Source organism: Epinephelus lanceolatus, chromosome 16 (assembly GCF_041903045.1).
Source record: "Epinephelus lanceolatus isolate andai-2023 chromosome 16, ASM4190304v1, whole genome shotgun sequence".
NCBI classification, from domain to species: Eukaryota; Metazoa; Chordata; class Actinopteri; order Perciformes; family Serranidae; genus Epinephelus; species Epinephelus lanceolatus.
In genome coordinates, this window is record NC_135749.1 from 8,669,841 (window position 1) to 8,689,381 (window position 19,541).

Here is a 19,541-nt window from a genome sequence, read left to right on the forward strand (position 1 = left end):
ATGTTATGACACATACAGCGATTATGTAACACATGAAACATAAATATCTATATTTGGCAAGTGGAGGGTCGGAGGTCATCTGTGTTGAATTGTATGCACTATTTTATATAATGAGTTGTTTGTCTTCACAGATCTTCATGTTGAGAAGACAGAAGAATCATATACTGAGCTGAGTCAACTGAGCGTCAGACTGTGTGGCAGCAAGGCTGGCTGAGTGCTTCATGATGGGATACTTTAGGTCAGCGTTGCACAGGACTTCCTCCACAGCACATGACATATCACAGCTGAATTCTTTGATGCCGCCATTTGACATTTGATGGCATCATTTTGCTTTCAAGCAATAAAGTTTAAGCAAAACAAGTGAAAATGATGAAGCCAACTAAAGTGGATATAATTTGATAGAATTCACTTACATTAAACCCTTTATTCAGTTAATGATTTGGCTTGAACTCTGTAGCCTGGCACAGGCAGACGCATCCCACGTGTCTACCTGAGGCTGTCCTTCCATTTTATGGAGGCCTTGCATAGTCGCCTGACGACTGGGGAGCAGTCCGGAGGTCAAGAACATTGTCAACCAGAGTCACCTCACCGAGGCCCGCAGCCTAAGTCTCCCTCCCAGCCCCGTCGGCAACAGCAAACTGGCTCACCGAAGCCCCATGGCACACAACAGCAACCCAAACAGTCCAGAAGACAGCATCCTGAACGTAAACGTCTCAGGCACCAGCGGCAGAGCATTGACTCAGATACAGCGCTCGAACAGAAACATGAAACCGCAACCACAGTTTCGAGTTTGTCACCAGGAGCCCCACCTTCCTCAGCAGGTGGCCCCACCCAGTCTAAACCAGAATCCCAGGAGGGCACCCCAAAACAGAAACGGGAGCGTAAGCCTCAGAGACCGGGCAAATATGTCTGCACTTACTGTGGCCGCGCCTGTGCAAAGCCCAGTGTCCTGCAGAAACATATTCGCTCCCACACAGGTGAAAGACCTTATCCCTGCGCCCCATGTGGCTTCTCTTTTAAGACCAAGAGTAACTTGTACAAACACCGCAAATCACACACCCACAGGGTGAAGGCAGGTCTGGCTTTAGGAGAGCCGAGATCTTTAGAGGAGCAAGTCACTGAGTCAGAAGATGAAACCAGACAGCAATCATCAGCATCTTCCCTTACAGAAAGACAAGGCAGTGTAGCCTTAATCAAGAGTCACGAAACAGACAGGGCCAAAGACTGCACTGGAGGAAACGATGACTCCTACGCAGTTAAAAAGAGACTGGCCTTGCGTCTGAGTCGAGGAAAACATGGTCCTCGAGACTTGTCTGATGAAAAGACCTCATCTCTAATTTTAGGGAGTAAAGGCAGTACAGAATCAGGCTATTTCTCTCGCTCTGAAAGTACAGAGCAGTCACAGGACAGCCCCCCGAACACAAGTGCCAAAAGCTATGCAGAGATCATCCTCGGCAAGTATGGGCGTCTCGGACACCTACAGAGGATGTCTCGACACCATAACCAGCAGCCCTCTGGTCAGGAGGACAAAAGCATCCCATTCACAGTCCCCAAGAAGCAGGTCATCGACCATATCACCAAACTTATCACTATCAATGAAGCAGTGGTGGACACCAGTAAAATTGACAGTGTAAAGCCAAGGAGATTCTCACTCTCCAGGAAAAATAGTTCAGAGTCTCAAAAGAGTTCATCTATGAAAGAAACGCTTATTCACAGCCCCAAAGCCGGAGATCTGGGCTACAAAAACAGTGGCTCCATCACCATGGGAGTTCCATGTGAAAAATTTCACCATCCATCCTTAAATGTGGAGCAGCCAGCTGGCCAAACATCCACTGCCCCTTTGGTGAGAAGTCACTCAATGCCGTCTGCAGCTAGTTCATTTGACACTTCCAGTGGCGGCCTCAGTAAATTTCGCTTAACTCAGTCCTTTGATGAACGAAAGCCTTCTGAAACGCAGGCCCGTCGTTTTGGGATGCTAAGACGGCAGCCAGCTATTGAAATCCCACTTGGTGCCGAACTCACAGAAGAGGAACATGAGGGTTCCCATTCACTTTACCCTGACAGCGTTACCACCGTGCCTGACCCCAAACAAAGCCAACCGCAGCCATATGAGTGTGAGGCATGTGGTACTGGATGCAAAGATTGGGAAGGTTATAAGAAACACAAGCAAAGTCTGTGCCTAGCACATCATCCCAGAAATGAGGTGGTAATTAGTCAAACAGGGTGCTCACAGCTAATTAACCACGCAGTCAGAGCAGGAGCTTCAGCAATGCGTAAAAGAAGGAAAGAAGAGAGTTTTGAATTTGATGACCCCTCTTCTCCTTCATTACCCTCTCCTGCCCTCTTATCAGGACAGTGTAAAGATGAAAGCAGTGTCGTTTATGAGGGCCCCAGAAGACCGACACTACAGACCTGTTCAGTAATTCAACATACTAGTTCATTTGAAAAACAAGAATCTTTATGCAATGAGAGTCAAGGCACTGAGGCGACAAAAACCTCTCCACCTCATGAAGAATATCAACTAGTGCCTCAGAAACAACCCCAACAGTCGACAAAACTAACAACTCGAAAGCTGGTCCGTCAACACAGTGTGCAGGTTCCAGAAATACTGGTCACAGAGGACTCCAACATGAGCACGACAACCTCAATAGAGTCAATATCCACCGCCAAACATTCAGAGAAACCTGATGAGTTTCAGTGGCCACAGAGAAGCCCTTCTCTGGCCCAACTCCCCATTGAAAAGCTTCCTCCAAAGAAGAAGCGCTTGCGTCTAGCTGAGGTAGCCCAGTCCTCTGGGGAATCCAGTTTTGATTCTGTATCCCTGCCCCGCAGCCCTAGTCAGGACAGTAGCGCATCTTACGCATCCAGTCGCTCCACATCCTTTGAAGAGTCCAACAGACCAGACATGGAGATAGCAGGATCAACACCACTGAGGAGATCAAGAGCTCCTCACATGTTGACGGTGCCTGGGGTGCATCAGCACAGAGAGATGAGGCGCTCAGCATCTGAACAGGCGTCTCATGACCCACAACCAAGCGTCCTATTGGCTGAGACCCGCAGTAAGTCTTTTGACTACAGTTGCCTGTCCCCAGAGCGCACTGCAGTTGGCTGGAGGGAAAGAAGAAAATGTCTCCTTATGAGACACACCGCTATAAAAGATCCAGATGAAGAGGAAGAGGAGCGACAGTGTACCATACCGAGACGTAGTCCCGAACATGTCAGCTCCACCACATCTTCTCAAGCAAGCCCGACTTCTGTGTACTGCAGCAGGTCCCCTGCTTCTCCTTCATCAGGTGACATGGTCTTGCGTAATCCAGTGAGATTACAGTGCAAAGAGATCTTTTCTCAGTGGAAACTCAGTCAAAATATTCAGTTAACAGGCAGCACAGAAGCCACATCCGTAGATCCTGTAAAAGAGGAGGCCTCACATACAGAGCAGCCGCCTTCTCAGGCATCACAGCCCTATCCTACACACGGACCATCAGGGGCAGCCAGAGCTCACTACCTCCCCATGTCTACAGGGCTGAAGCTAGAGATTCCCTTACTGCATGATGAATATCCAGAGGTTCGAGTGAGTCACTCCCACATCCAGCACTCTGTCCCTCACATCACTTCCAGTCTGGAATTACTGAGGCCAGCCACATCTCCAGCAGTAGCAGTGCGCCTCCAAACAGACACCCTCACCCTAGCATGTGCCATATACACCACATTCTCCCAGTCCACCTCCCCCAGGCCCCAGGAGGCAGTCGATGCTGTGTCACACAATATAAGTATCCCAACAGCTGATTACAGAAACCATAGGAGCATGGGTCCAGACTATCAGTCGTGGTCTGACGATGGCCTGAGGATATCAGGCTCAGGGGGCAACAAGCGCATGCTCTCCCCTTCAAACAGCATAGAGCTCCTGCCTGAGTCACAGCAGCAGCAGAAACGAGTCAAAGAGGAAGGGGAGAGGGAGGTGGGATGTGTTGACAAGGCATCAGTGGACCCATGCAATCAGGAACTCAAAAGGGAGACTCAGTCATGTCTACCCAGTGTTTGTTCTCCCATCACACATGTTGGACCATCATACCCCAGTCTGCTGCCCAGCACCTGTAATAGCTGGTGCTATTTGAACTACATTAAACCAAACCCTTCTACTCTGGACGAACAGAAGCCCTCAGTGTATTCATCGTGGTCCACGAGCGGCTATGACCCCAACCCACCTGGCCTCTCAAGCAAGACAGCTCTCTCTCTGCTGCACTGCAAGCAGAGGCTCAGTCCCTCCATCTACACTATATCCCCCATGACAGTCAGGACAACTGAGTCGATGGAGCACGAGGACGAAAAAAGACCATGCTCCACTGAGGTAATTACAGCACTAACCACTAATTACAATTCAATCTATATAAAAATGTACACGAGAATTTCCAGGAATTTCACAATTATTATACCAATCAAAATGTAAATGGATGTGGACATCTGAAAGAGGGTAGATGATCTGCAGTAAAGGATGACAGGCATATTTGAAACCAAGATACAGCATTTAGATGATTGGTGCCCAAGGTTAAGTTATTCTATAGACCCTGAGGCTGGGTTCCACCAAAAAGGATTGGTTTAATTTAAGATTAGCTGTAATCAGAGTTTAACAAAACTAGATTTTAAATTGAGTAGATCCAGGTTTCCAGTCCAGGTCACAATGTTTGTTTACAATAACTTCCGAGTAGAAAATCCCCGAGTCATCAGTGTTGGAGAGTAACATTAAATGAAATGAGGTAATTAAATTACAAAATAAATTTAATTGTAATCAGTTACAGTTACTTCATCGAGCAGAAATCTCTTCTTTTGGCATGTTTAGGACAACGCAGATCAGCAAAGCCATTTGAACAAATTCGAGTGCTTTTGCACTGATGTTGCTAGAACTTTTCACATTCATTGCCCAATTTAAAACATTCGTTATAAAAGTATTCAAAAACTAATCACGTTACATTACTTTGAAGCAATTAAAATAGTATATTACTTATTCCATTTTTAACAGAGTAACTACTAATCTGTAACCAATTGTATTTCAAAAGTAACCTTCCTTACACTGCGTGTCACGTACACAAAATTAAAAGGTGCTGGGCAAAAGCCATCTCAACTGGTTTGTCTTTAGCTACCTAAAAAGGCCCACTTTAAAATCACTATCTATATAAGTGTAAGCTATATTTAAAGTATTTAAAGTATATTAAAGTATAGACGGTAAGGTAAAGTACCCCTTCACCTTGCCAACAAACAGCCCTTCCTGATGGGGAACTAAAGCCGTTATCTCAAAGACACCAGACTTCATTAAGGTTTAAGGTGCGAGGTAATGTGGAGAAAATATTCTAAGTATAGCATACACTTAAACAGATATTGATTTGTTCTTAGGTGAGGGTTTTTAGGTGGCCTCTGTCCACAGCAGTACGTTGCTTAGATTTCATCAATGTTAGCAAAGCAACATAGCACCTAAAATAAGCACAGCAGAAACATCAGCAGGTCGGACGACCGTGTTTAACTATATATCTGTAAATGCTACAGTTACAGTGAAAATGACAGATGAAATGAACAAGTTAGCCAATGTCACATATCTCTGAAATTAAATTGCCAGTTGTCTACCCGGAAGTGATGTTAGCATCACAGTGATTCGGTCTGTTCAAAAATAGTTAACATTAGGCTGTATTCCTTAACAGAATGTTACGTTGTTTGCCAGCTAGCTAAAAAGTCAGTTAGCTTGCCTAACGTTACTCATGATGGCTCATCAGAGAGGCTCTAATTTCTTCTCCTGTGCGAAAAATTTAATGGCCAAATGATAGAAGATTTTTAAAAAATGGATAACAGCACAGCAAGGAAAAAGAGTCTGCCTGGCAGCAACTGGCAGACAGTTTTAACTTTTCTGTCCTTCACTGCCATGTTGAACAGTTGGTCCACTCTTCCTGTTTAGCTCCGCAACAGTTTCCTTGCTGAACTAGAATCTTGAGAGGAATACAGCAGCAATATAAAACTCAGTTGGGTTGAGTCGATTTCTTAGCTTCCCTTATGGAACTAGATTATTTTGCTTAGTCGGTGTCCAAAAGGCAGCCATTTTAGAGGTAAACCTCCTCAAGTGTAGGTTTAAAGTTCATACTTGATCACATTTTAAATTGGAGGTTAAAGTTTTGGTGCAACAGAATTAAATTTGATCTAGGTTTCGAGTAAAAACTTATCTCATCTATAAGGAGAGGTTTAAATTGGATCCATCTTCATTGTAAGATAGCTCCCAAGTTTGATGCAACATTATTTAAGTTAAACTACTATTTAATTCGGTTTAAAAATGAATCCTCATTGGTGCCACCCAGCCTAAATTCAAGTTTCAGGGGTATCCTTGGCATAGTTTACATAGTTGGTAGGTTAGCATAGTAAGCCTCTTTGCTTCTTCCTCTGGTGAGTATAGACAGTGCAGCAAACTGGGGATTAGCATTGCAAGACTGTATCTCGGAGCCTCAGTCCCCAGAAAGGCAGGGAAGATACTTTGCTGACTTTTCTCAGCACTAAATTCATGTTGATGACACGATTATAACAATCTTTACAGTGATGACACCAAAAGGCAAACAGTATATGTGCTTTAACAAATGCTATCAAACACAACGTTCAATGAGACTTCCCAACTTTTGTCTCCCTGGGCATGCTGGAGCAGAGTTGGTGAATTTGCCCATGTCTCTTTCGGGTGTAGGTCTACAACAGCCAGTCGTACTGCAGGGACCACGAGGGAACGAGGAAGGGACAGCAGTCAGCAGACAACAACGGGTCAGACAGAAAAGAGGAGAGGGAGGAAGAGAAGAAGAATGAGGAGGAAGCGCAGTCGTGCTCCAGGAATAAGCACCCTCCTGAAGTTTGGATCTCTGAGAGAGGGTGAGTATGAACTAGTGACAGCTCAGCACTATGCAAGATGCAAAATTAAATGACATTAGGGTTACTGATGACATGCTGTCTATATTTACAGTGTTAAGTCAGTCATAACTAACAGTGTTGAGGGCTTACGTCACATATTGTGGTATGTTGTGGAAACCGTTGGTCTGTCCACCATGTTGGAGGGGCCAAGGGTTGGCCGTCTGCACCAACAGAGCCCGTCTGTTGAGGGGCTGAAGCCAGGAAACTACCTAGCTTCCTTTGCGCTTGCGGAGATTCATTTACACAGACCGTCACAGCCACTCACATGGAGCGACAGCAAGTTCATACTCTTACACTGACACTAATGGAATGAGCGGAAGATATACTGAACATACGTGCACATACATAACATCGGTCATTTAAAGGGAGCCATACTGAATGGGATTGGGTAGATGCAGACAAGCTGTGTAAAAGAAAGATGATGATGTAACTGAACACAGTCCGTCACTGTAAATGGGCAAAAGTCTTATTTTTTCTTTCATTGCTGTAGAAAATACTTGCCTCTGATTGGCTGGCTGTGTCTTTTAAATCTGTATAACATAACACCTCTAATAAACACCCAACCTACAGTTTAACCACCGCTCTAAATCAGTTTGCAGTACAGTACATTTAATGGTATCTTAAAACGCAAGTAACCATAGCAACCATACTTCTGCTTAATGCTGTATTGCCAGATAATAACTCTCACTGAAATGGACCTAACAATGTGTTCAAACTATTTATGGCCAACACAGCCTGCTCTACTTTGTGCTTTTTGCCCCAGACTCACAGTTCAGGACCCCTCGCTGTATATCTCTCGCCTTTTTTGTTATTCGAGCAAATTTAATTCAATGGCCGACCCTCAAGTTAAGTAAAAGGCATTATGCAAACATGTATGGTGTGAATTCATGTGGACACAGTTCTGTTATTGCTTTGTCTGCACACGCACACGTCTTCTCAAATTAATTTGCACCAAGGTTAAACCAGACACGCTCAGTACTTCTGATACCCATCAGAAATAAACACTGCTGCGATGCAGGCGAGTGCAGAGAGGTGCCATCTGTGTGTCTCTTTTTGGTTTGGGAGTGTGTCTGTGAACAAATCCCTGTTGTGACTCATGTTGACGCTCCTCACAGCCTTCCTAAAAGAGTGAGTCATCCTCACGCCTGCTCGCTTTCTCCCTCGCTGTCTGTTCAGTCTGTCTGTGGGACAAAAAGACCAAACTGAGGCTGCAAACTAGTCGAACATTGCCTTTTTTTTGTTGTTGTTGCAGAGGGGGAAGGCAAGGGCACCTAGCCTTAAATCTTGGGTGTGAATAGGTGTTGCATGAAAAGCCAGTGAATATGGCTGATTTATAGTGTAGTATATGAGGTATAGTGTCGTAGCATGACGGAAAAACTGTTTCTCTTTCATTAACTTGAAAGTTTTCAAGACTAAAAACCACCGTTTATGATACCTGCCGAGTTTATCCAGCCGTGAAGCCTGTAGTGAAAATAGAAAAAAGAGCCGATTATAATCAGAATGATTGTTTGTCGTAGGAATGTGTTTTCACTTTCTGTGTTTTTTCATGCTTATTTGGAGCAGCAGCTGGTCTGGGCCAGGGTTTCCCTCCCTCTTCAGACTGTTTTTATTGGCCCGACTGCAGCAGACCCTGGACCTTGGGCCACATCGTAGGCTCCCCCTTGTTTGGACTCGGTGGTGGTGTGAGCTGTGATGGGGTTACAAGGCAGTGGGAGGGTGGGGGTCTGGTTTTGGCTTATGAAAGCTGCTTTCATGAAGCTGAAGTGGGTGCCTCGCTGAGGGACCCTCAGTGTACATGGAGGGGTGGACCCCGGGCCCAGCTGCCACAGTGTGAGTTCACTGTGTGAGTTCACTGTGTAGTTAAGGCCAAACAGATAGCGCACTTACACTGGATAAATACAGGCACTAAAAAGCTGCTTACAGGTGCTAAAGGGCCTGCAGCCTGTCTGTCAGCTCCAGTTACACTCATATTGATTGTGACTATCATCCCAAGAGGAGCAGCATCAATAGACAACTGACAGGGGAAAGCTCTGAGGACGAAACTGAAACCTCTTGCTTTCTTCACACCTACAGATCAAACGGGAAGCATGCTATCACACATGGTGTAGGTGGAGGCAAGTGCCAATGTGAGGACTGTGGATTCCACCCAAAGAATACCAGTACACTGCAGAAATGCACCCGTCACATCACAGAACCCCCACCATATAACTGCAAACAGTGTAACCTTTCTCTTAAAGCCAAAGGTAAGGAGAGGATTTTGTTTGTTTGTTTGTGAGTTTATGAGGTCTGTCTTAACTCTGCATCCATTATGAGCTCAGCCTTTGTTTCATATTTTATAGGAAGCCTCATCGAACACCTGAGATCTGAGGCACATGGAAAAGACACCTGTTGTTACCCAGATGGCACAGAGGAGGGTATGTTATGTTATTTATTTTTATGAGGTTGTTTTTATGCAGCTAAAAGTGCCAGTGCTGATGGGTTTCTTTGCAACCCAGTCGCCAGAATAACTGTTGGTAGGGTACATTTCTGCAAAGCAAGGATATGTTACATTTGTACGTTATGTAGATAATAGATTGAAACTTTACTTTTCAATAACACGTTAGGTTTAGGCACAAAAACAACTTGGCTAGGGTTTGGACAGGATCATGTTATGGCTTAAAATGCCCACCTTTGGTCGCACAGTCCCAGCAGAAAACACAGCTATGTCTGTAAAAACGTGGCACTATCCCCCCTGGTAGCACAGTGAAAATACACCCATGTTTGGTGGATAAAAACTGCTGGAAACGCAGCAATGACTCTCTAAGAAACAACCAGTTGTGTCGTTTGTTGGCCTCAAACAGTGGTCTGCAGCTTGGCAGGCATTTCGCCAAGGTGGCACATCATCCTCCATTCCCTCCACCTCCAGGTGACAAAGTCAGCCCATATACTACGTCAGTTGAGAGACGTTAATATGACATATATGAAAAATGTAGAGTGTCCGTGGTTTGCAGAAATCTACAAAGCCAACATTTTCTCCTTGTGACTGGGCTGTGTTTTTGGATTGGATGTACTATTATTCTTTTTTTCTCTGCCGCTGCTCGTTTTGAAAACTAAAAACTTACAAAATTATTGTTAAAACATGTTCACTGAATATTTAAGTCCAACTGAAATCAAACTACCTTTTGTTTTTGTTTCTAATACCAAGCTACCTTGTAAATTACATGTCTTATGCTCTCTTTGTTGTGCTAGTTTTGGCTTATTAGCTCATCATTAGCATCCACGTTAACTTCATAGCATGTTAGCTTTCTGGCTAATAAGTCCTTATCTTTGATTGTGGACATTTCAGAAAAGGTTGTGTTATACCTTGGTTCGTTGATAGATTGATTTCAGTTGGACTTCAGGGGTTTTATGCAAAATTTAGAGCGTACGAGCTGCCTGAGCACAGTTCTTAACATGCTAACAGCTAACAGTGCTAACTGTTACTGGGGGGAAACCAGGTGCAGTGTCCGAATATACGGAACTGCGAGCAGACCTCCACAGACTGATGATGCAAAGGTAGCCTGGGAGGAGGTCACCACAATTGTAAATCAATGTTGCGTTTCTCTCGTGCGCGCGCGCTCTCTCTTTCTCTCTCGCAGTCTCACTCTGTTTCTTTTCTTTTGACTTTTCTAAGATGACAGATGCTGAATATACAGTACAGGCCAAAAGTTTGGACACACCTTCTCATTCAATGCGTTTTCTTTATTTTCATGACTATTTACATTGTAGATTCTCACTGAAGGCATCAAAACTATGAATGAACACATGTGGAGTTATGTACTTAACAAAAAAAGGTGAAATAACTGAAAACATGTTTTATATTCTAGTTTCTTCAAAATAGCCACCCTTTGCTCTGATTACTGCTTTGCACACTCTTGGCATTCTCTCCATGAGCTTCAAGAGGTAGTCACCTGAAATGGTTTTCCAACAGTCTTGAAGGAGTTCCCAGAGGTGTTTAGCACTTGTTGGCCCCTTTGCCTTCACTCTGCGGTCCAGCTCACCCCAAACCATCTGGATTGGGTTCAGGTCCGGTGACTGTGGAGGCCAGGTCATCTGCCGCAGCACTCCATCACTCTCCTTCTTGGTCAAATATCCCTTACACAGCCTGGAGGTGTGTTTGGGGTCATTGTCCTGTTGAAAAATAAATGATCGTCCAACTAAACGCAAACCGGATGGGATGGCATGTCGCTGCAGGATGCTGTGGTAGCCATGCTGGTTCAGTGTGCCTTCAATTTTGAATAAATCCCCAACAGTGTCACCAGCAAAACACCCCCACACCATCACACCTCCTCCTCCATGCTTCACAGTGGGAACCAGGCATGTGGAATCCATCCGTTCACCTTTTCTGCGTCTCACAAAGACACGGCGGTTGGAACCAAAGATCTCAAATTTGGACTCATCAGATTTCCACTGGTCTAATGTCCATTCCTTGTGTTTCTTGGCCCAAACAAATCTCTTCTGCTTGTTGCCTCTCCTTAGCAGTGGTTTCCTAGCAGCTATTTGACCATGAAGGCCTGATTCGCGCAGTCTCCTCTTAACAGTTGTTCTAGAGATGGGTCTGCTGCTAGAACTCTGTGTGGCATTCATCTGGTCTCTGATCTGAGCTGCTGTTAACTTGCCATTTCTGAGGCTGGTGACTCGGATGAACTTATCCTCAGAAGCAGAGGTGACTCTTGGTCTTCCTTTCCTGGGTCGGTCCTCATGTGTGCCAGTTTCGTTGTAGCGCTTGATGGTTTTTGCGACTCCACTTGGGGACACATTTAAAGTTTTTGCAATTTTCCGGACTGACTGACCTTCATTTCTTAAAGTAATGATGGCCACTCGTTTTTCTTTAGTTAGCTGATTGGTTCTTGCCATAATATGAATTTTAACAGTTGTCCAATAGGGCTGTCGGCTGTGTATTAACCTGACTTTTGCACAACACAACTGATGGTCCCAACCCCATTGATAAAGCAAGAAATTCCACTAATTAACCCTGATAAGGCACACCTGTGAAGTGGAAACCATTTCAGGTGACTACCTCTTGAAGCTCATGGAGAGAATGCCAAGAGTGTGCAAAGCAGTAATCAGAGCAAAGGGTGGCTATTTTGAAGAAACTAGAATATAAAACATGTTTTCAGTTATTTCACCTTTTTTTGTTAAGTACATAACTCCACATGTGTTCATTCATAGTTTTGATACCTTCAGTGAGAATCTACAATGTAAATAGTCATGAAAATAAAGAAAACGCATTGAATGAGAAGGTGTGTCCAAACTTTTGGCCTGTACTGTATACTCCCTATCTGATGCTGTGGTTGTTTGTGGTTGGCTGAGAGGGATGTGAACTCATTAGTTTGTAGCTGTGTTAATCAAATCAAGTTGGGTTTCCATTACGCGTGTCAAACGTGCCAAACGGTGCCAATCCCCTTTGATCTGACATCAGATGTGACGGGACAGTCGATATAGAGATACATTTATGTGCTGATTGCAGATAGTTGCATTGAATAGTGGTTTTGGGGTATTTATTGCATCGTTAATGTGCCTGACATTCTGGAAACTGAGGTTTTGGTGACGTGTGCACACTGTCCGCCAGTCAGCCAAACTTTGGCTTACACCGGCTGTGCTCTGCCTGTGCTGACAGTAGACCTGGTTTCAGCTGGCGAGCTTTTAGCGCACCTTTGGCGAAGCCTTTTGGCATGAAACTGTCACTGCGCCAAGCTGGATCTGTCGACACCTCCCCCTGCTGCGCTGCTACACCCATCTCAGCGCACCTCGGTCTGCTAAACTGCCAAACTAAGCGCGCCTCGGGTTGCGCTGCTCGAAACTAGCTCTGCGCGGGGTTCACCACCCTGCGCCACCCTGCGCCGCGCCGAGAAACTAGAGAACCGTAGTCTGCTTAAGACGTCATTACTGCACTGTATCTTTATCTGTATCTATACCTATACCTCTGAATGTCACATACAGAACATTTAATTATCCTTTTTCTAGAGCTGGGACTGTATTTACTTATTCATTGGTTACAAGATCACAAGCAGTCCTTTTACTGGTGCCCACTCACAGTGATATTCACTGCTGTAACTTGAGCCACGTGAATTTTCTTGCTCACAGACTTTGAGTTGATTAATAGCCTCAAACAGTGCAGTAATTCTGTTGGCTTACATACTTTGCCACTTTGAATGAGCTTAAACATTTCACACTTGTTTGAATAGAAATGTAAATATTGGTCAGCAGCATATCAAGATCTTAGGCGTCCAAGATTGAAGATATGTGGGAGAAGGGTTGCCATGAGAAACATGGGAGAGGCTCTTATACGTTACACCCAGAATAAAAATGTACTCGGCTGGTAATAACTGGACACAACCCAGCACACTTACACCTATATAGTTTCATGTCTACATATTGGTGCAGTGAGGACTTAAATTTATCAGTGCGCCTAATGCTAAATATTGACATAGTTTTCAACTAGCCTTTATACTTGAAGAGCACAATACAATTTCTGAAATCCAACCATGGCTTTTGGTTTTTGTTTGTCACCTCAAGACACCTCAGATTTCTGGGGGCGCCACTGACACGACAAAACAAAATAAAACAAAAGGCAGAGGAGTAGGAAAAGAAGATGGAGATAATGGGTCCAGAATAAATTGAAATTTCTCTGCCTTGTTTTGTCGTGTATACCTAATCTTTTCAAGATGCAAGCAACTCATTAAATTCCTCATCCAGTTTATACGAAAGGCAGTAAAGTGGACGTCCAGCCTATGAGAATCATCTATTTGGCGATCAGGATGGAGAAGACCAAGGCATCTTTGTGGGAGTTAGAGAGTGGAATACTTTTTGGGTGAGAGGCCAAGGAGAGCAATGAGTGGGGATGGGGGCAGTGTTAAAAAACTGACTTCAAGGAGGTAATTAATGTGGCACAAACCCAAAACGTGTTTCAGTGAAGCTGGATCCTGCTTGCATCTATCTCATAGGAGGCCGACGTGAGGTTTGATTTCAGACAGCCCAACCTTGGTCCAGTGTATTCAGTGAATGGGCTTAGCTGAATAAGTCTGTTACGGGTGCAGATGGAGGAGGAGTGGATTCTGTCGAAAACTTCATCCCACTCATCATCCTGTCTAAATCAGTCTCCCACTGCTGTCTTACTCATAGATCTTGAGAATATGTGGGGTTTGATATTGACGTTTTTTAACTAAAGAATGGAGTTGGTTAGAAAATGTGTTGAAAGGAGATTTTTTTTCTGTCCTAGGAGTCTGTGAAGAACGTCCAGTTCCCCCAGATAAACAAAAAGATCTTCAGTACTCAGATCTCAGACAAGACAAAGATGACAATGCAGGGGACAAAGATGGCAAACGTGTTGACGACAACAGGTCCGAGGTGGCTAAAAGCTCTCACACTACCACTTCTGATAGTGAGGAACCTCGTCCAGGAGGCCTGCCGATGGAACCTGAACCCAGCCGATCCGTCCAGCTTCCCCCCAAGGACTCTACCCAGAGGAGCTCAGCCAGCGTCAGGAGGGCTCTGTTTGCCCGCAGACGCTTTGACGCTTCATCATCGGCATCCTCCCGAGTCTGCCATTCTCCAAGTACTCAACCCCTGATTTCACAGAGGGAGCCGTCCCCAGCTCACAGCCCATCACCCAGGCCTTGCCAGTCCCCTGCTCCCCCGTCCTCCCCCTCCCCATCTAGTTGTCACGTCTCCACCTCTGCTCTGAGACCAGTCTCCCCTGTTAGAGGTCTTTCTCCTGTAATAGTCCAGTCCCATGGATCAGAGTCCTCTGGGCCTCCAGGATCCCTGGCAGACACCTCTGCTCATTGTCAAGCCTGTTTTCACCCAAGAGACCGACCATCTGCTGCTAGACGGGTGAGTCACTTCAGCTTTTCTCTCAAAAAAACATTGTGACATAACATCTTCATTAGTTTTCTACACAGAGCGTAACCCAACCATTGTTGTTTTTCCATATTCTGAACCTGTCATGATGCTCTCTTTTTGTCGCGTGTATAATTATCGCTGGTTAAACCATGGCTTTTGTTCAAACCGCAGTCTTCACTCACCTGTGACTTGATCCATCTCTGTTAGTTTAGCCGGCAGTTTTAAATAAATCAGCTTTTGGCTCACAAAGCTAATCTTGTGTGGCTCAGTTAAATCCCAGTAAGTCAACATCTAGAACAAATATAGATAGGCTGGTACATATGAGGTTATTTTAAAGTCGCATATTTATTGGAAAAGGAAGGAAAGGCATCTCTCTTGTTTTATATCACTCAAACCGATGCCTGCAGCTCCGGACCTTAAAATAATGCAGGAGAGCTCCCAAATAGACACAACATGTTTTCCCTGGGCAGCCGCTGATAAAACGAGAAGCTGGTCAATCATTAAATACCAGAGATTGGAACCACATGTCGACGACGAAAACACCTCGGGTGAATATCTCAGTTCACCCTCATCAAATAAAAAAAACATGTCGACTCCAAACCTGTGGTTATGTTATGGTGTAACCTCACCACTTCCTCCTCACACTTATAGGGCTCATAGGAGTAGATTCTCCACAGGGTTGTTTTTCACATCTGCACACATAGACATTTTTGTTTACATGTCAGCTACACCTGCAAACTGGCTGTATTTGGTAAGGGGAGCCATTTTTATATACCTAAATATTTGATTGGTACATATACTATATGAATGTGTATTTTTAGTAATTTGATTGCTTCAATATTATTTTGCACCATTATAAACCCCCGTTTCCACCAAGCACTATGTTTCAGTCCAGTTCGATCCAGTGTGCATTTTTTCTGTTTCCATTGTGAAAAGTTGTGGATGGTACCAACAGAACCGTCCCCATGTTTGGTCCCCCCTCTGTTGGGGTACCTAGCACACAGATGTGGTACTAAAAGGTGGAGCTGTGAACACTGCAGTCTGATTGGTCAGTAGAGGACGGTCACTCTGCTCAGGGCTGAGTTGTGTCTGGTTTTGAGGCTCATGTAACTGTTCACACCACGGCAAGTTTAACATATATGAATGAACTATAACTTTAAAAGTAAATGATGTTTTGCTGCCTCTCACAGCAGCTGTAGTTTGAGAAAAATAATTTACTTTAGTTTTTATTGTTTTGCTTGGATGACAAACACTTTAAGTAATGAGTGGAGGAAAAAAAATGTCATGGACCTTTGTTCTTGTGGGCTACAGCAACACTAAACCCCTGATCTTGCCTGAGAAGGACTAAATGCATAAAACAGCTATTTTTAAATATCCCATCTCACTGCAGCCTGTTTTATGTTGGCGTGCAGCCTCGTTCTGTGGACGATAAACGAGGTGCAGACTTGCATCTGTGTCACCGCTGATGAGGAAATACAGCGAGTGCTGGATGGAGCAGTGAGTGACAACAACCCCGCCCACAGTTAAGAGGACTGTTTGCAGTGGAAACACTAGGGTCTAGGTACCATGTCTGAAGGGTTACTGTTGGATCCAAAGGTACCATACTGAAAATGTTTGGTGGAAACAGGGCTTAGTACTGTAACGTAGGCATGTCGCGATACGATACCAATACCAGTGAAATTCCACAATTCTTGATACCCAATTTAATACCACGATAAAGAACCAAAACAAAACAACAAATCCCAGGTACTGAAAGGGATACTTTGTCATTATTTAACTAGGTGTGTGTCACCACAGTGTGACACACACCTAGTTAAATATCGACGCAGAACGTGTCATGTATCATCGATGATACTGCAGATTTTGGCTGACAGACAGGCGGGGGAGCTCCAGGAGATGGCGGCACGGGGCGTCTAAATTCAGTTGATAGACCACAGTCTAGTCAGATCTTTGAATCCACCCACTCCACTGAGTTCAAGTTGACTGATTCATCACACATTGTGACATGAAACAGTTTCTTGGTTGAAATTAAAAAACACCAATGAGAGCTGTGGTGGGACTCAGGTAGCCAATCAGCATCACAGGCAGGACTAAGGCTGTTTTCAAACTGTTGAGTTGAGCAGTGAGGAGTAAGAAAAAGTTGCTATCGAGGCTGTTTTAAATCGACATATCCTCTCAATATTGCCTGACATCATAGTTTGTTTTTACTTTGCTCCGCTCCATCCTTTAAGACCCGTCAGAATCTGGTCTGTTTGTTACTGTGTTAAATCAAAATTAAGTTAAAGGAGAAGTCTCGTTCAAACACCTTGCAGACTTTTTCTCTTTGCTGAAATCAGCTAAATATTCTGCCATGACACTAAAAATCTTTTAGGTAAGAGTAAAATATGTTATCTGTGCTCCAACACAACAGACTTTTACCAGCACTTCTCTCTCCAACTCTCACTAACGATTCCACTGTCGTCTTCCTGCAGCAAGTCACCTCTCGTGAGATTTCAGAACATCTTGTTAGCAAGACTGAGATACAAAACAGACCGGAACAAGTGAAAAGAACAGAAATGCATTTAATTTCTCTGTAGGGTCCTTTCTGTAATGTTGTAAGACACTTCTATCAACAATCTGAGCCTGTCAGTGGCAAAAACGAACACTTTTAATGGACGTAAATCGACGGTGCAGGGATGACATTACAGCCTGTTTTGTCCCTGCTAGCTGCGGCCTTCTGTCTCAATGTTGGACCAGTTTCAAAACACATGGGAGCATAGGGTCCAGGTTGAAAGATAATAAAGATGCTAGCTCTTCGCTAATTACTCCCAAAAGAAATATCAAGTCACAATTTAACATATTGGCTAAACTTCTTGAGATGCGCATGTATTGCTTAGGAACAAGGCTCTTTAATCCTCCAGAGACAAAATGTCTGGTCGCTAACTCGCAGCATCTCGCCAGAACTCTGCTTTTAAAAGTTGTTTTCTCAGCACCAAGGCCAAGTAACCGTTGAGTCATTGCTATTGATCGACACCATCAACAGTTATGGTCGTTGTTTGCTACAGCACTTTAAATCTGCCTCATTGACCTTCTGTCTTGTCTTTACTGTATTCTATTCATTTTGCTGCTGTAGTGACCTAATTTCTCCAGCAGAACCATTCAACTTTAATTTAATCTGTTTTGTTGTAGTCTGTGGATGAGGTTGGTCTGACCCACATCAGCCCACATCCCACACGCCCTCGGGGAGCCCACAACCTCCTAAGTCACCTCCCTCTGCACTCCCAGCAGCCAGGCAGGGCCCCGAATCTCCTGATTCCCATCGGGGGGATTCACATGATTCAGCCCAGGTCCACCCTCCCTATGTACAGCCTGGTGAGCAGCCCCATCGCAGCCACATCCAGCCCCGCAGGGACATCCTGGAGACTGAGTGACGCTCCAAAGGGGAGGTTTCCTCTGCTGCAGCGCCAGGATACTCTCAAAGAGACGTCGCCCGGCAGTCGAGCCAGCCCACAGGAGCCCGAGGCATCAGAGGGAGCGTCCGGGAGCAGCCGATCGGACGCTTTATCACACAGAAACACTCGAGGGTGCTTCCAGTCGAGTCCCAGGACAGAGATGAGGCATCCGGAGGTCGACACAGACGCACATATTACAGAGAGGGGTGTTTGCCCCGAGACCACCCAAGGCCAAAAAAAGGCTCCTTCCTCCCAGACACAACTCTGATAGGAGGGAGAGCCTGAAGGGACAGTGCAAAAGACTGAAACCAGAGTGTTGTTAAAACAGCGCTGGTTCGGAGATGGAGTACGAAAGGCAAGAGCACTTGAGCACCGCTTCTGAATGACGCTATTATGTAATTATATGAACAATATATATATAGACACTATGTTAGATATGCAGTATGTTTTGTAAATCTTTTTTTACCCTCTTGTTTGATGTCATCGGTGTTGATTTATTTATGTGCTATTATGCAAATTCTGTACTATATGCAAAAGCAGCTGGAATGAAAATAGACAAAGTTTTAATCAGTTTCCCTATTAACCCTTCTACAGCTCTAATATACTATTGCTGTGTTAATGTACTGTATTACCAAAATGGATATAGAAAGGTACTACAAATATTTATTCATCCCGACCAGTATTTTGAAGTGCAATTTTATGTCAAGATTGTGGTTTGAAATGTCATTCTTCTTAAAGGCTGTGATTATTATTATTATTATTATTATTATTATTGTTGTTGTTATTATGATTTGTCAGGTTGTTTTTGTTGTTGTTGTCGTCTTTGTTTGTGTTCAAAGAAGCAGGGTTACGATCACCTCCTTTTCTAATGTCTTCAGGAAAAGAAGTTTCAGATCAAGACATTTGGAGTGCACTGACAAATAATTTGATATCCAGAGGAAACCTGTTTCACGTACATGGTAGCTACGGTACAGTTTTTTTTCATAAACAGATACATGTATTTTTGTGTTGTTGCTTTTATAAATGATACAATCACTCTGTCATTTTCATGTTTACCATTAAACTTCTCATTTTTACAGATTTATATTAAAACTGTGTTCTGTGTGTGGTTTGTGAGTTAATCACTGTTCTTCTTTGCCAGTAGAAGTGGAGGCTGAAAGTACGAGGATCACAGTCCGCACAGATACAGGTACTTTATCCTTCTTCGTTCTTGTCCATAAAAAACATCTCAATTCAAATTAAAACATAATTGAAGTATTGTCAAGAGCATGCTGAACCAACAGGCGGCGATACAACCATAACTGTTAAGTTCTGTGAAAG

The 19,541-nt window shown here is 44.2% G+C and overlaps 1 protein-coding gene across 2 annotated transcripts in view; it reads left to right on the forward strand.

Moving 5' to 3' along the window:
• The window catches only part of hivep3a (HIVEP zinc finger 3a), a 49,719-nt gene extending 30,406 nt beyond the window's left edge, over positions 1 to 19,313 (forward strand). For both annotated transcript variants that reach the window (XM_078175700.1, XM_078175699.1), the window contains exons 2-7: positions 132 to 4,348; positions 6,710 to 6,888; positions 9,001 to 9,170; positions 9,267 to 9,341; positions 14,168 to 14,781; positions 17,959 to 19,313. In XM_078175700.1, the coding sequence (XP_078031826.1) occupies positions 512 to 4,348; positions 6,710 to 6,888; positions 9,001 to 9,170; positions 9,267 to 9,341; positions 14,168 to 14,781; positions 17,959 to 18,489 (5,406 nt within the window). In that variant the 5' untranslated portion in view covers positions 132 to 511 and the 3' untranslated portion in view covers positions 18,490 to 19,313. The remainder of the gene's footprint in view (positions 1 to 131; positions 4,349 to 6,709; positions 6,889 to 9,000; positions 9,171 to 9,266; positions 9,342 to 14,167; positions 14,782 to 17,958) is intronic.
• Positions 19,314 to 19,541: the final 228 nt, after the last annotated feature.